A 14396-nucleotide genomic window follows, 5' to 3' on the forward strand; every position below is an offset into this window, starting at 1 on the left:
TGCTATATCAGCGTTAGCTTCTGTTATTGTTGTTGTTATTATCAAGAGAGGAAATTTTTCTTTATACTGAAATGAACTCTCTCCAACTTCCTCCATTGTTCCTACTGCTGTTCTAGACTTTAATTCTGGGGCCAAGTGGAGCAAGAATTAATGGACTCATGCGGCTAGCCACCCCAGGGAATGGCACTTTTAGAGGACTTTCCTCTACCCCCACCCCAAGCTTTCAGTCCTGAGGAGTGAAATTTGAGAAAACAGCTTTGTGTTGGAAGTCACAACTGATGTTCTAGTCTGCCAGAGATAGGTTGAAATTAGAACTGCTTACAAGTCAAAGATTATGGAGCTCCTCTTCTCAGCAGTCCTCAAGCAAAGATTTTATAGCTCAAGCCTTCAGTGTATATTGTTGACAATGTCTTCATTGACAATACTGAGAGGCCTCTAAATAGTGATACAGTATTTGAGGGAAAGAAGCAAAATACCCAGAAATAAATTTGACATCGAAGGCAAAGACTTCTTTTGAAAAGCAGACTGATTTCTAGATAGAGTAGGTTCTGTGCTCAGAAGATGAGAAATTTCCTCTTCACTATTTCTGTCAGCACTGAAAACCCGTGATGCTACTGATTCTACTGCTGACATGACACTTGGATACTACTCTGAAAGAGACTGTTAGCATCCATATCCCCTTCTAGAGTAGATATCTTTTAAAGGCAGGGAGCATGTCTTAAATTTCTTTGTAATTTCAGCATTCACCACTTAGGGTAAAGATATTGGAATAATTTGTTGTTTCTTTATGCAGCTCATTTTTATAGATAAGGACCTAAGGCAAACAGGATTAAGTTACTTGCCCAGGACCACGGAGATAAATGTCTGAGTGCATTTGAACTCAGAAAGATGAGGCTTTCTGACTCATCCATTTTCGCTCAATCCATTGCCCCACTTAGCTGACCCAGTATTCATTATATTCCAGGTATGTGTAATATAGGGCAACCAGGTAGCACTTGAAGTCAGGAAGACACTGGCTCCCCTATGCCCTATGAGTAGATGATATCCCATGGAAGAATCTCTTATGCACTCCTTTGGCATAAGGAGTCTTGTATCAATATAGCCTACTATTAATGGGCTGTTGGGCCACTGGAGGATTAAATTATTAGAAGATAGTATTCCTTGAATGACTACCAAGTAGTGTTATTAATCAGGAAAGACCTATTTAAGCCAATAACCTGACTGGTTGTGACTCTTGGATTCTTCAGGGCAGCACTGATGAAGGAATTTGTAGTTGAGGAAAATAAAGATAATGTGCTTCTCTTTAGGACTGAAGTGCTCTGATAAATGAGATGTGAGTTATCTGGGAATAGAGTTGCCTCATTTTTCACAGCACTCCATTTATAGCTGGATATGGTTTCTGAGGATTTTCATTTCTTTACCAATATAAAGTATAAATTATAGTTTTTATTCTTTACATAGAAGAATCTCTAACAAATCAAAATAGATATAACTAGATTCTAGTTACTTGTAACATACAAATGAATCATCATTATGTAGAGCATCTCATGGAAACACAGAGCATAACAATTGGACCAATAAGATGGAACACAGGAATTTACCTGGACGGTCTGGCTGCATAAATGCTGTTGTAGCCATATGTGGAAATAGGGCCAAAGTATCCTTGTGAGTTCCTCTCAGGTGAATAGTATTCCCTTGAAAATAAACTCCATGCATATCTGTGTCTGTACCCATCCCAATCATATGCCAGGAAACTTTATCACCTTTGCACATATCCAGACCTGGCTGATTGCCAAACATGTAACCATTTACTGCTGTTAAAAGAAGGAGATAAACAGTTAGAAACAATGCTCATATTGTAGATGTCAATAATATATTGGGGCATTATCTTAGTGTAAAAGATATCAACTTTTGTTGAATAGAAAGATATGCATTAAATATCACTGATAAAAGTTTTACTATCAGAGCTAGTTAAAGAATTTATAAAATAAATAAAGCTCAGAGTTGTTTACCAATAGAAAAGTGGTCAAAGTATTTGAAGAATTTTAAAAAGAAAAATTACAAGCTATATACAACCACATGAAAACATGCTCCAAATTCCTAATAATTAAGAAAAATTTTAATTAAATCACTTCTGAAATTCTGCCTCATACTTTGCAAATAGACAAAAATGGAAACTATATGGGGGGGAGGCTTTGGGAAGATGGTCATGTTAATAATTAAAGCAACTAAGTTGCCCAGGAGAAAGAATTTTGGGCCTGGAGTCAGGAATACAATATAAAACCAACCTCAGACATTTCCTATTTGTATAATTCTGGCCAAATCACTTAGCCTCTATTTTTTTTGGGGGGGGGGAGGGAGGGAATAGTAATAGTGGATATCTCTTAGGTTTATTGTGAGGATAAAATGAGATATTTGGTAAGTCTTCATAAACCTTAAAGTACTAGAATTGATAATAATAAAAATAATAGTATACTGACAATCATTTATTGTTATTGTTCAATTGTGTCCAACTCTTTGCGACCTCATTTGGATTTTCCAAATCCGTTTGGTTTGTCATTTCCTTCTATAGCTCATTTTGTAACTAAGGAAACTAAGGCAAATGGTATTACGCAGCTAATAAGTGTGTGAGGTCAGATTTGAACTCAGGAAGATATCTTCCTGACTCTAGGCCCAGTGTTCTATGCACTGTACCACCTAAATGCTTAATAATAATTATAAGGGATATCAATAATAATAAAATAAAATAATAATGATGATGATAGTAAGATTAATAATAATGTTTACTTGAGCTTTGAATTGATTCAACCCTTCTGAAAGGCAATTTGGGATTATATAAGAATATTACCTAAGTTATTCATATCTTTTTGACTCATCAGTTTTACTTGTGGGCATATTCACCAAGAAGATCAAAAACAGAAAACAAAGCTCTAACATATATACCACCATTTTAATAGAAGTTTTTTTTTTCCATATTAAAAGACTGGAGAAAAATTGAATGCCTAATTTGTTGATGAATAGCTGAATAAGCTATGGCATGTGAATTTAGTAGAGCATTTTGGTATAGTGTGAAATGATGAGTATGAAGAATTCAGGGAAAAGTGGCAAAATATATCAACTGATGTAAAGTGAAATAAGCAGAAACAAAAGATGCATTTGCATGGTAACTACAACAATATAAATGAAAATGATTACTAAAAGGAAACCCAAATCTGACAATTAAAAAGCCAATGATAGTCCCAGAGAACAGTTAATGAAATATATCATTATATAAAGGTAGGAGATGCATATAGAATCACTGTTACTAGCAGTTTTTGCTTAAATGGTTTACTTTGTTACAAAATGTAGTAAATCTGAAGAGTTAGGAAAACTCCCTTTCTCCTTTTAAATTAACTGTGATATGTGGGAAAACAGGGACACTGATACATTGTTGGTGGAATTGTGAATACATCTAGCCATTCTTGAGAGCAATTTGGAACTATGCTCAAAGAGTTATCAAACTGTGCATACCCTTTATCTAGCAGTGTTACTACTGGGCTTATATCCCAGAGATCTTAAAGAAGGGAAAGGGACCTGTATGTGCAAGAATGTTTGTGGCAGACCTCTTTGCGGTGGTCATCCTCTACGTGGATGCCCATCAATTGAAGATTGGCTGAATAAATTGTGGTATATGAATATTATGGAATATTATTGTTCTGGATGATTTCAGAAAGGCCTGGAGAGACTTACATGAACTGATGTTGTATACTTGTATACTTTGTGCTGATTGTTTTATACTTCTACAACAATATTACATGATGATCAATTCTGATGGATGTGGCCATTTTCAACAATGAAATGAACCAAATCAGTTCCAATAGAGCAGTAATGAACTGAACCAGCTATACCCAGTGAAAGAACTCTGGGAGATGACTATGAACCACTACATAGAATTCCCAATCCCTCTATTTTTGTCCTCCTGCATTTTGGATTTCCTTCACAGGCTAATTGTACACTATTTCAAAGTCTGATTCTTTTTGTACAGCAAAACAATTGTTTGGACATGTATACATATTTTGTATTTAACTTATACTTTAATATATTTAACATATATCGGTCAACCTGCCATCTTGGGGTGGGGGGCAGGAGGGGAAAAATTAGAACAAAAGGTTTGGCAATTGTCAATGTTGTAAAATTACCCATGCATATATCTGGTAAATAAAAACTATTTTAAAAAATAAAATAAAATAACTGTGATATGAAGACAAATGATGTCAATAAAAACATTAAAAGATATGTAAGGTTATACATATCTACAATGTGGGTGTTTTGCCTCACTGGTGAACAATGTTAATGTGAACAATAGCAAAGAGCAATGAATCCATTTATGGTAGAAGAACATATGTATCCACTGTGAAGTAATTTGATAGGATCATAGGATTTAAAACTGCAATGGACCTTAGATATGCTCTAGTGCAACTTCTTCATTATACAAATAAGAAAACTGAGCTTAAAGGAAAGGACAATGACTTAAATAGTCACACTAATAATAATTAGAGTTGGGATTGGCCTATGAGTCTAGAGCATTTTCTACTACACCATATGCTTGCATTTGAAAATTATCATGGTGATACATAAATAGTAATTATAATGTACACTTCTATTATGGTCATCTTTGGATGCCTTAAGATAATGTAGAAAGGATTGTGGGTTTATATGAGCTATAAGGAATATTAGAAGCCATCTGGTGAAATCTACTCATTTTACAGATGAGGTAGCCAAGATTCCCCAGGGATTAAGTCACTTGCCCGAAGTCACATAATTAGTAAGTGATAAAGGTAGGATTCTTGAAGATTAAGCCAAGGAAGCACCATGAGTTCAAGAATGAATATTTAATGATAACATCAAATCAATCATTAACTCACACTTAAGTTAATAGTAAATAATAGCAAATCATTAAAGTACTTAGATTAGAGTCTCATCAGGATAGGCAGATTCTTGCCAATTCCCCTAAGTATACTGGAGAGAGACCTGAATTTGGAACTAGAGGACACAGATAGAAAACCTGGCTTTTGTACTTTTTGTACTCTTGGGACCCTGAGAAATCACTTCTTCCTGCTGGTGCTCATTTTCTTTCCTATAAATTAAATGTGTTAGACCAGATCATTTATAAGGTTCTTTCTAGTTTTAACTGTACTGAACAATGCAGAGATAACTCAAACACAAATACATATACATAAATACAATTACAAATGGAAAATAACTCTACATATTAATGTCTGCATTTTTATTTAGTTTTATTTTTAGTTAATGGAAATTTATGTTTCCTTATCTTCCATTCATTTTGGGAAAAAAAATAAAAATAAATTCATTGTAATTTATGTGCATAGTCAAGCAAAACAAAATACTTCATTGGCCATCTTCAAAAAATATGTTTTATTCTGTACCCTGAGTTCATTGCCTCTTGGTCAGGAAATCTAGAATCTGGATGTTAATCATCTGGAATCATGAATGGTTATTGGATTTATCATAATCATTAAAGCTTTCTGCTGTATAAATCATCCTTCTGGTTCTGCTCATTTCATTCTTCATCAGCTTATAAAGTCTTCAAAATTGTCTATTTTTATAATATTGATATTATACCATAAACTATTCTAGTCCTGCTTACTGTGAAAGGGAGTCTAAATCAGTCCATACATATTTTTCCACACCTCTTTGGAATTGTCTATTTCCTCATTTCTAACAGCACAATAATATTCATAAAATACTATTACTGTATTTATTATTTATGTAATTTATAATTTATGTAATTAATTTATAGTATTTATTATTAAAATAATATTACAGTATTATTCTAGTATCACATTCATAAAATAGTAGTATAGCACAAAAGTATTACATTACCATTCCTCAGTTCATGGGCATCTCTTTCATTTCAAGTTTTCTGATACCACAAAAAGTTGCTATAAACACTTTTGTATTATAAAATGTCTTGTGAAGTGGTTTAGCTTGATCAATAAGTCATTTTAAAGTAATTTTTATATATAATTCTAATGTTTTCCAAAATGATTGCACCTATGGTTTCACAGTTACACCAACAGTACCTTTTTTTTTTTTTTTTTTTTTTTCTAAGGCACGTGTTTTATTTATTTATTTTGCCTGGCCCATAATAGATGTTTAGTAAATACTAATTGACTGAGTGTCATCTTTGACAATCTACTGAGTGTGAGGTGAAGCCTCATCATTAGCCCTTCTCTTTCTCTATCATCCTTAGAACCCAATGTGCATGTGTTTACTTATATACATGTCTCACCCTTTTTATCTGCTCTGAGAGTTGTGATTGCAGAGTAGATTCAAAATAAACTTTGCCTTGCCCATACCTCCACTGGCAGCTTCTTATCTAGTAGTAATGATTGTATAGTATCTCATGCATCTCACAGGTTATTACATAACCACTGAGGGTTATGTAAATATTTGGTACTGTCTACATTTCCAAACATCTTACAGGGCCCCATTCCACATATTCTATGTTCTGGTCACAGTCAGGGCTTTCATAACTCACATGCCTGATCATCCCCTTTAGATGTGTCCAATTTCTACCTATCATTTAAAGTTCAAGTGACTCCTGTTCCAAGTTAGCTTTCCAATTAAGCTTCCTATCACATCCAAGTCGTTTTCAAAACTGCATGGCCAACATTGAAGTTATTTTCTGATTCTGAAATGGGTATGGACAGTAACAGGAGCTGCATGCCCTTCCCTACCCACAATTCAGGTGCATTCTCAGCCTCAGATATATTTACTTTCTTCCTCTGACCCTTTGCTCACATATACATCCTTTTGCCTGGAAAACTTTTCCTCTATTGACCTCAATTCCTACCATGTAGGAAGTCCAATGCAAATGACACTTTTTCTGAAAAGCATTTTCTATTCTCTCTTTTCAATAATGGCTATCCTCTTCTAACTCATAGAATATATATACAGATCCTAATCTGATATCATAGGATCATATGAGAGGACCTCAGAACCATATAGACTAACTCATTATTTTTATAGATAGATAAGAAAACAGGTCCAGGGGAGGTAACCAAATAAGCTTAAGAGACTAAATTTGAGCCTAGATCCTCTGATTCCAAACCCAGTGCTTTTCCCACACTAATTCTGTATATCTTTCTAAATTGCAAGTTTAATGTTAAGGACAGACAATAGGTCACAGGGGATAGAGAAGTGGTCTTATAGTCAGGGTAGGTTCCAGTAGTATTAACCCATAATAGCTTAGTAACTCCAAATCACTTAACATCTTGGGCATTTAGAAAGCTCTTTAAGACTATAAATGTAGAACACTAACTGAATTTCATTGGCAGAGGAGGTTTCTTCATGGGAGACTTTTACATTAATGAAATCATAATTCTAGAAATCCCTTTGTTGGACTGAAATTTCTATCATTGTAGGGATTATGTCTTATCTAAGCTTTTATAAGTCTTTCATGATGTCCTGGTAGATGTTTAATAGAAATCTATTAATTGATTTGAATATGTTGTGAAATAAAGCTATTAAACGAAGAGATGGGTAAGTAGGCTCTACTGCTGAGGATGCTATATTAAGCATATTAGCTACAACAGTGGATCCTCTGGATCCCTCCTTTCCAGTGGCAGTTTTTCTTAGAAGATCTTAAGTTTCCCATAATTAACTAAATAATAGACAGTGGCCTGAGAAATGTACCACTCTTTTCCCATAATTCATTCATAGGAGAGTTTCTACAATGTTGAACTAATCATCCAACAATATAGGAAATCTAGAAGGCCACATATTGTGGTGAAAAAAGGGATGGATTTGAAATTCAAAGGTTTCAGGTTGATCTCTAGCTTTGATACTATATTCGTGGCTATGGGCAAATGATTTAAGCTTGCTTGATCTTGGTTTCCTCATTTGTAAAGTAAAGGAGTTGGACTAGATAATCTCCAAGATTCTTTTCCTTTTCAAATCTATGGTTCTGTTTTACTATCCACACATTACCAGGACCAAATTTTAGTCTAGATGTACAGAGAATAACTGTTTTCTAGCCGAATACTTTAAGCAATTATTAATTCTTGGAATCTTAATCTTTTTTGTGTCCTTGTCCTTTTTGTTAATCTAGTGATACATGTTCTTTCTAGTGAATAGCCTTTCTTAGAATAATGTTTTTACAAGCATAAAATAAAATACATCGGATCACAATGAAAACTAATTAAATTAAATATGATTATCAAAATATTTTTTAAAAAACAAGTTAACACACTGACTCAACCATTCTGGAGAGCAATTTGCAACTATGCCCAAAGGGCTATCAAAATGTGTATATGTTTTGATCCAGCAGTGTTTCTACTGGGCTTGTGTCCCAAAGAGATCTTAAAGGAGGGAAAAGGACCCACATGTGCAAAAAATGTTTGTGGCAGCCCTTTTTGTAGTGGCAAGAAACTGGAAATTGAGTGAATGCCAATAAGTTGGAGAATGGCTGAATAAGTTAGGGAATATGAATATCATGGAATATTATTGTTCTATAAGAAATGATCAACAGGATGATTTCAGAGAGGCCTGGAGAGACTTACATGAACTGATGCTAAGTATAGTGAGCAAAACCAGAAGATCATTGTACACATCACAAGATTATATGATGATCAATTCTAATGGACCAGGCTCTTATCAACAATGAGATGATTGAGGTCAGTTCTAAAGATCTTGTGATGAAGAGAACATCCAGAGAGAGGACTGTGAAAACTGAGTGTGGATCACAACATAGCATTTCCACTCTTTTTGTTATTGTTCGCTTGCATTTTGTCTTCTCTCTCATTTTTTTTCCCTTTTTGACCTGATTTTTCTTGTGCAGCATAATAATTGTAGAAATATTATAGAAGAACTGCACATGTTTAACATATATTGGATTATTTGTCATATAGAGGAGGGGGGAGGGAGAAAGAGGGGAAAATTTGGAAGACAAGGTTTTGCAAGGGTCCATGTTGAAAAATTTTCCATACATATGTTTTGAAAATAAAAAGTTTTAATTATTAAAAAAAAAAAACAACGATTTCAGACTCCAGGTTAAGAACTCCTATTCTGTTTATATTCTATGATGGGAAAATGTATGACTCTGTGTTGTGTATCTCTAATTATTCCAAAGCTTCATTGGACTTATTGCAAACCCAGAAGATATTTTGTCAATTGTCTTCTGCATTTAAGAGGGAAGGTTACACTTGATAATTCAATTGAATACTTTTGCAGAAGAATTTGTAATGTGCCATATGAGTCTTATATTATCAGAAGTATTAATTAATCTTCATAATACTGATAAATTACAACATAATCATTTAAAGGGTATGGACTGGGAGACTGAAATAATTTGTTAGTGGGCAAATACATCAAAAAAATCTCAAGGAATCAAAATCACAATAGCTGCAAAAGATCCCAGAATATTTTTACTCTTCAAAGAAAATGATTTTTCATAGGCAGAGATCATAAAGATTTTTGGTACCATTCATTCGATTGGATTTCACAAAGTCTTTATCCTCTTTGTCAACACCAAAGGGTCTCCAGGTAAACTTGCGAATATTTTCATCCAGGTACTGGCTCAGATTCTCATCAAAAACTGTGAAGAGCAGATAGAATTCTTTGTCTATTCCTTTCTATAATGAAGAAAGAAATGAGTGCATGAAAATATATGACAAACAACAAAAAAGGGAAAATTCTTAGCATATTCCTTTGTAAAATTGAATGCAGAGTTCATCCTAACCAACATAAAGTTGCAAATTCAGCAGCTTATTTTTCAAATAAAGGGTTCTGATGAATGTCAACAGTGCCTCATTGACAGTCCCTCATGCAGAGGCCTTGTTTTGTGACAAATTAAGTCTCTCTGTCCTCTTCCTTTCAATAAAGGACACATAGAAAAGGAGCTTTAAAAAATTACAGCCTATATAATACACAAGGGCTCAGGAATAGAATGGAGGTAAAGAAAAATAGTGAGAGATGAAAACTGATGCAAATTTATTCATCAAGGCAGTACTAGTTGGTAAAGATCAATAATAGCAATAGCCCAAAGGTTTGCCTCCATCAACTTAAGGAAAATTATCATAAAGGCCAGTGTCTATTTCCTAATTGAAGAAATTATTTTTTTGGCCTTTACTTATTACTTTTACTCTTATAAGCAGTGGTAATTTTGATTTGTTGGTTATTGAGTCCTAATCCTCTAATTCTATATTCTTACAAAATTCCTATAAAAATCACATAAATTATGTGGCTCTACTCATTTCTGTGACTTTTCACTCCAAAATATCTTATCCCAGATCACTAATCCCTTATTGTGATTTAGTTTTTGTCATTGTTGTTGTTTTGCCAGGCATTTGGGGTTAAGCGATTTGTATGAAATCACATAGCTTGTAAATGTTAAGTATCTGAGGCCAGATTCCTTATTTTTTTATCTGGTACTGTCAAGTGAAATCTCATTAGGGATAGGTACTAGCTTCTAAGAAAAAAAAAATTGTATCGCAATCACTTAGTCTAGGGCCTAACAGATAGTAAAACCTTAACTAATGGGTTTTTTTCCATTCATTTCTTCATTCTTACTGACATGAATTTCTCAGTATACCAAATTGAGATACAATATTTCCTTCAGAAGTTTAAATGTTGCTACTATCCCTGCCCTTCCACAAATTAGATATATTTTGTATTTTGCTATTCACTTGTTTCAGTCTTGTCTGATTCTTTGTGACCCCAATTAGAGTTTTCTTGGCAAACATACTGAAGTGGTTTGTTCTTTACTTCTGCTCATTTTGCAAAGGAGGAAACTTAGGCAAACAGGGTGAAAGACATGTCTAGGGTCACTCACATAGTTAATGTCTAAAGTCAGATTTGAATTCAGGAAGATGACTTTTCCTGACTCCAGAGCTGGCATTTTTTCCACTGTACTACCTAGCTGCCCCAAGTTTTCTATTTACTCTTCTATATACTTCTTCTTTCTACTCCATAAAATGTAAGCTCTTTGTATGTAGGGACTGTTTCATTCTTGTCTTTGTGCCTCCTAGACCTCTTAGTGATCCTAGTACACCATGGTTCATAATAAATGTTTGCTAAATTGAAATTACTTCACTTTATTATAGTGTCCCATTGGGAACATTCACTCGACTATGAGCTAGTGTCTCTTTCCTAAGAAGGTTGATAACCCTTGCCCTACTTCTAATCCATCTTCCATACAATTGCCAATGTGATTTTCCATAAAGTATAGGTTAGACCACTTCACTCTCCTACTCAATCAACACCAGCACTCTTCACTGACTCTGAATATAAATAAAAAAATTTCTCTGATATTTAAAACTCTTCACAACCCTGTCCAATTGACCTTTTCAAACATATTACATATTATTTCTACTATATTTCTCTCTATCACTCTACTATATTTCAACAAACCTGGCTTTTCTTAGCTTAAAAATTAGGCACTTGTATTTGTATTCCCAGTGATTAGAAATTAGTAAGAAACTTAATAAGTGAGGGGAAGCTAGGTGGTACAGTGGATAGAGCACCAGCCTTCAAGTCAGGAGGACCTGAGTTCAAATTTGGTCTCAGACACTAAACACTTCCTAGCTGTGTGACCCTGGGCAAGTCACTTAACCCCAATTGCCTCAACAACAACAAAAAAAGAAAATTACTAAATGTTTGTTGATTGATTAATGGGTAGACTTGTGTGTATTAGTGTGTCTTCCTTGTAATATGTCCATTTGGGTGTGAGTCAAAGAAGCAATACTTTTCCCAAGAGAGAATGAATTAGGACAGCTAGGTGGCTTGATGGACAGTGCACTGGCTTCAGGAGGATTTGATTTCAAATCTGGCCTTCAGTAGTTAGTAAGTGTGTGACCCTGGGCAAGTTACTTAAACCTGACCAGTGAGAGACAGAGATAGAGATACACACACACACACACACACACACACACACACACACACACACACACAGATAGAGACAGACTGACAGAAAGACAGAGAGACAGGGAGACAGAGAAACAAAGAGACACACAGAGAGAATCCTAGGGGTCCTACTTGTTTATGTCTATCTATTTGTGAAATAGGTAGAAATTTAGAAGCTTGAGAAAAGTAGAGGCTAACTAGGTTGGTCAGATTCTTGTCTGAGTGTATAACTAAGCCACTCCCTGTCATTACATTTCCAGGAAAAAAAGGATCCTTACTACAAGTTTCAAACAATTTTCCCCTTGCCTTGAACATCATTCTCCCAGAATGTACTTCTTTCTCTTTAAGTAGAGAACCTTGCAGAAAGGAAAAACTGTGTGAATTGAAATTCAAAGCTTCAAACCCACAATAACATGCTTTTTTCCTTATGCATAGCACATTTATAAGCAATGCATATAGAAGGATTTCATAACCAACACATTGATAGAATTTAGTGCCATTTTCTAGTCAGAAATTTTATTTTTAGAGCTAATACTAAAGAGACTTTTAAATCACACACATGCCTTTGTCACTGGGAAGAAATATGTCTATGATGTTTAAAGTGTGGCATTTAGAGGATAGAGTATTGGGCCTGGAATAAAAAAGATCCAAGTTCAAATCCAGACTCAGATACTTAGCAGTTGTGTGACCCTGGACAAGTCATATAACCTTGTTAGCTTCTGTTTCCTCAACCATAAAATGAGTTAGAGAAGGAAATGGCAAACCACTCCAGTATTTTTGCTCAAAAAATTCCAAAAAGGGGTCACAAAAAGTCAGCCATGATTGAAAATGATTACATAACAAACTATACTATTAGGTGCACCTTTCTAGAACAAAAATGTTTCTAATTCTATTTCCTCTAATATTTTAGGTCAATTTTATTTTTATCTATTTGAGGGAGGCTAAATAAGGTACTGAAAAAAGGAACAGGGAACTTAATTTTCTGTTCCTGTTCCCATCACTTACTAATTGTGTGACCTTGGATAAGACATTGTACAGCTGGCAAATGCAATAATCATTAAATACCTACTACACAGATTGTACCTGTGTTCCATCATCTTGTAGAGTGTTCCTTTTACAGACCAACAATGGCCCAATTAGACCAGAACTTGTGTCCTTAATTGCATCCACTGCTGAAAAGTACATATATGTCAAACAGGGGGGATCATCAACTGTTGGGCTTACGCTTTCAGGCACCATCCATTTGTATGTGAATTTATCACCTGGTTTAACATAGGCTCCCATCTTCTGAAACCCTTAGAAAAACAAAGTAAAATAGTCAATTATACGAAGGGAGGCATAAGAACAAAACAACATAAAAATCTTTCAGATCTGTATTCAATCCAGGATGAGATTCTATCCCTGACAACAGTACCAAAGAATATCTTGTTGAATGACACTATTGTTCTTGTCTGTCTAAAATGGAATCCAATTAAAATATGACTACCGCTTTTTAGAAATTTAAGGCAAGGGACAAACTTTTTTTGCAATCCTTGATGCTGTATATTTGAAAGAGAGGAAAGAAGGGTTTAAAGATGAGAGGATTCAGAGAAGAGTAAAAATTACAAATTTTATATTTCTTCTTTTCCTTTTTTCCCTGAAGCAATTCTTTTTTAGTTTTCCTAAAGAATTTTTACCATTACCAGTAACAAGAAACAGACATAGGTAAAAATAACATATATCCAGTTAAATCTGACAAATACTTAAGTGCCTATTATATGCAAAAGTACTTGTTAGCCATAATTCCTGCCCTAAGGATAACAATAGAAGTTAGAATGTGGTAAAGGACAGAGGAGAGGTCTAATAATCAAGTGAAGTTCAAATAAGTTTTTTTTTTTTAATTTAAAAACAAATTTAAAATTCAAATGTCTTAAGAGTCTCGAGAAAAATTGTGGGATTCAATTAAATATAAATGGAACTATGCCTTAATCTTTCTAATTTAATATTCTTTTCATTTTACCATACTGAATCTCACAAAAAATTGAATTATTTATCCTAAAATTCTGATTTAATGCATTGAAGAGCATTTGAAGGAGAACAGCAAAGTAATAGTCCTTCTTGGCACTGATTCCCAAAGTTGAATTCTTCCAATATTCTTAAAAACTCAATTTTTTATTGATTCATGAATTATTCTAAACCACTAATTTATATTTTATATTTTCAGTTCCTCAACTAGATTTCTAACAAAATGCCTAATGACAAAGTGGAGATGGTCACAGGTACTTCAAGACTATATCAATGGATTAAAAGATCTGTCAAGTCTTACCAAAGTGGAAACTCTTCAAATATGAGCCTAGTAATAGGCCAAATGATTTCACAGTGAGACCAGGTGTGCTAAATTCATAAATTTATGACCATGGTGATACATTTTTTCAGTCAAAGTAAATAATAGAGAGATTGCAATCTGTCTGGCTAGAGAGCAAGTTCCCACTGATGAAATCCCTTCTTCTTTA

General features: G+C 34.2%; 1 protein-coding gene across 1 annotated transcript in view; it reads right to left on the reverse strand.

The window, feature by feature from the left end:
• The window catches only part of HEPHL1 (hephaestin like 1), an 84930-nt gene that overhangs the window by 24381 nt on the left and 46153 nt on the right, over window positions 1–14396 (reverse strand). Inside the window, exons 9-11 of the mRNA XM_074304518.1 lie at window positions 12988–13199; window positions 9485–9635; window positions 1602–1814 (exon numbers count right to left, since the gene is read on the reverse strand). Coding sequence (XP_074160619.1) covers window positions 1602–1814; window positions 9485–9635; window positions 12988–13199 — 576 coding nt within the window. The remainder of the gene's footprint in view (window positions 1–1601; window positions 1815–9484; window positions 9636–12987; window positions 13200–14396) is intronic.

This window comes from Sminthopsis crassicaudata, chromosome 3 (genome assembly GCF_048593235.1).
Source record: "Sminthopsis crassicaudata isolate SCR6 chromosome 3, ASM4859323v1, whole genome shotgun sequence".
In the NCBI taxonomy this organism is placed as follows: domain Eukaryota; kingdom Metazoa; phylum Chordata; class Mammalia; order Dasyuromorphia; family Dasyuridae; genus Sminthopsis; species Sminthopsis crassicaudata.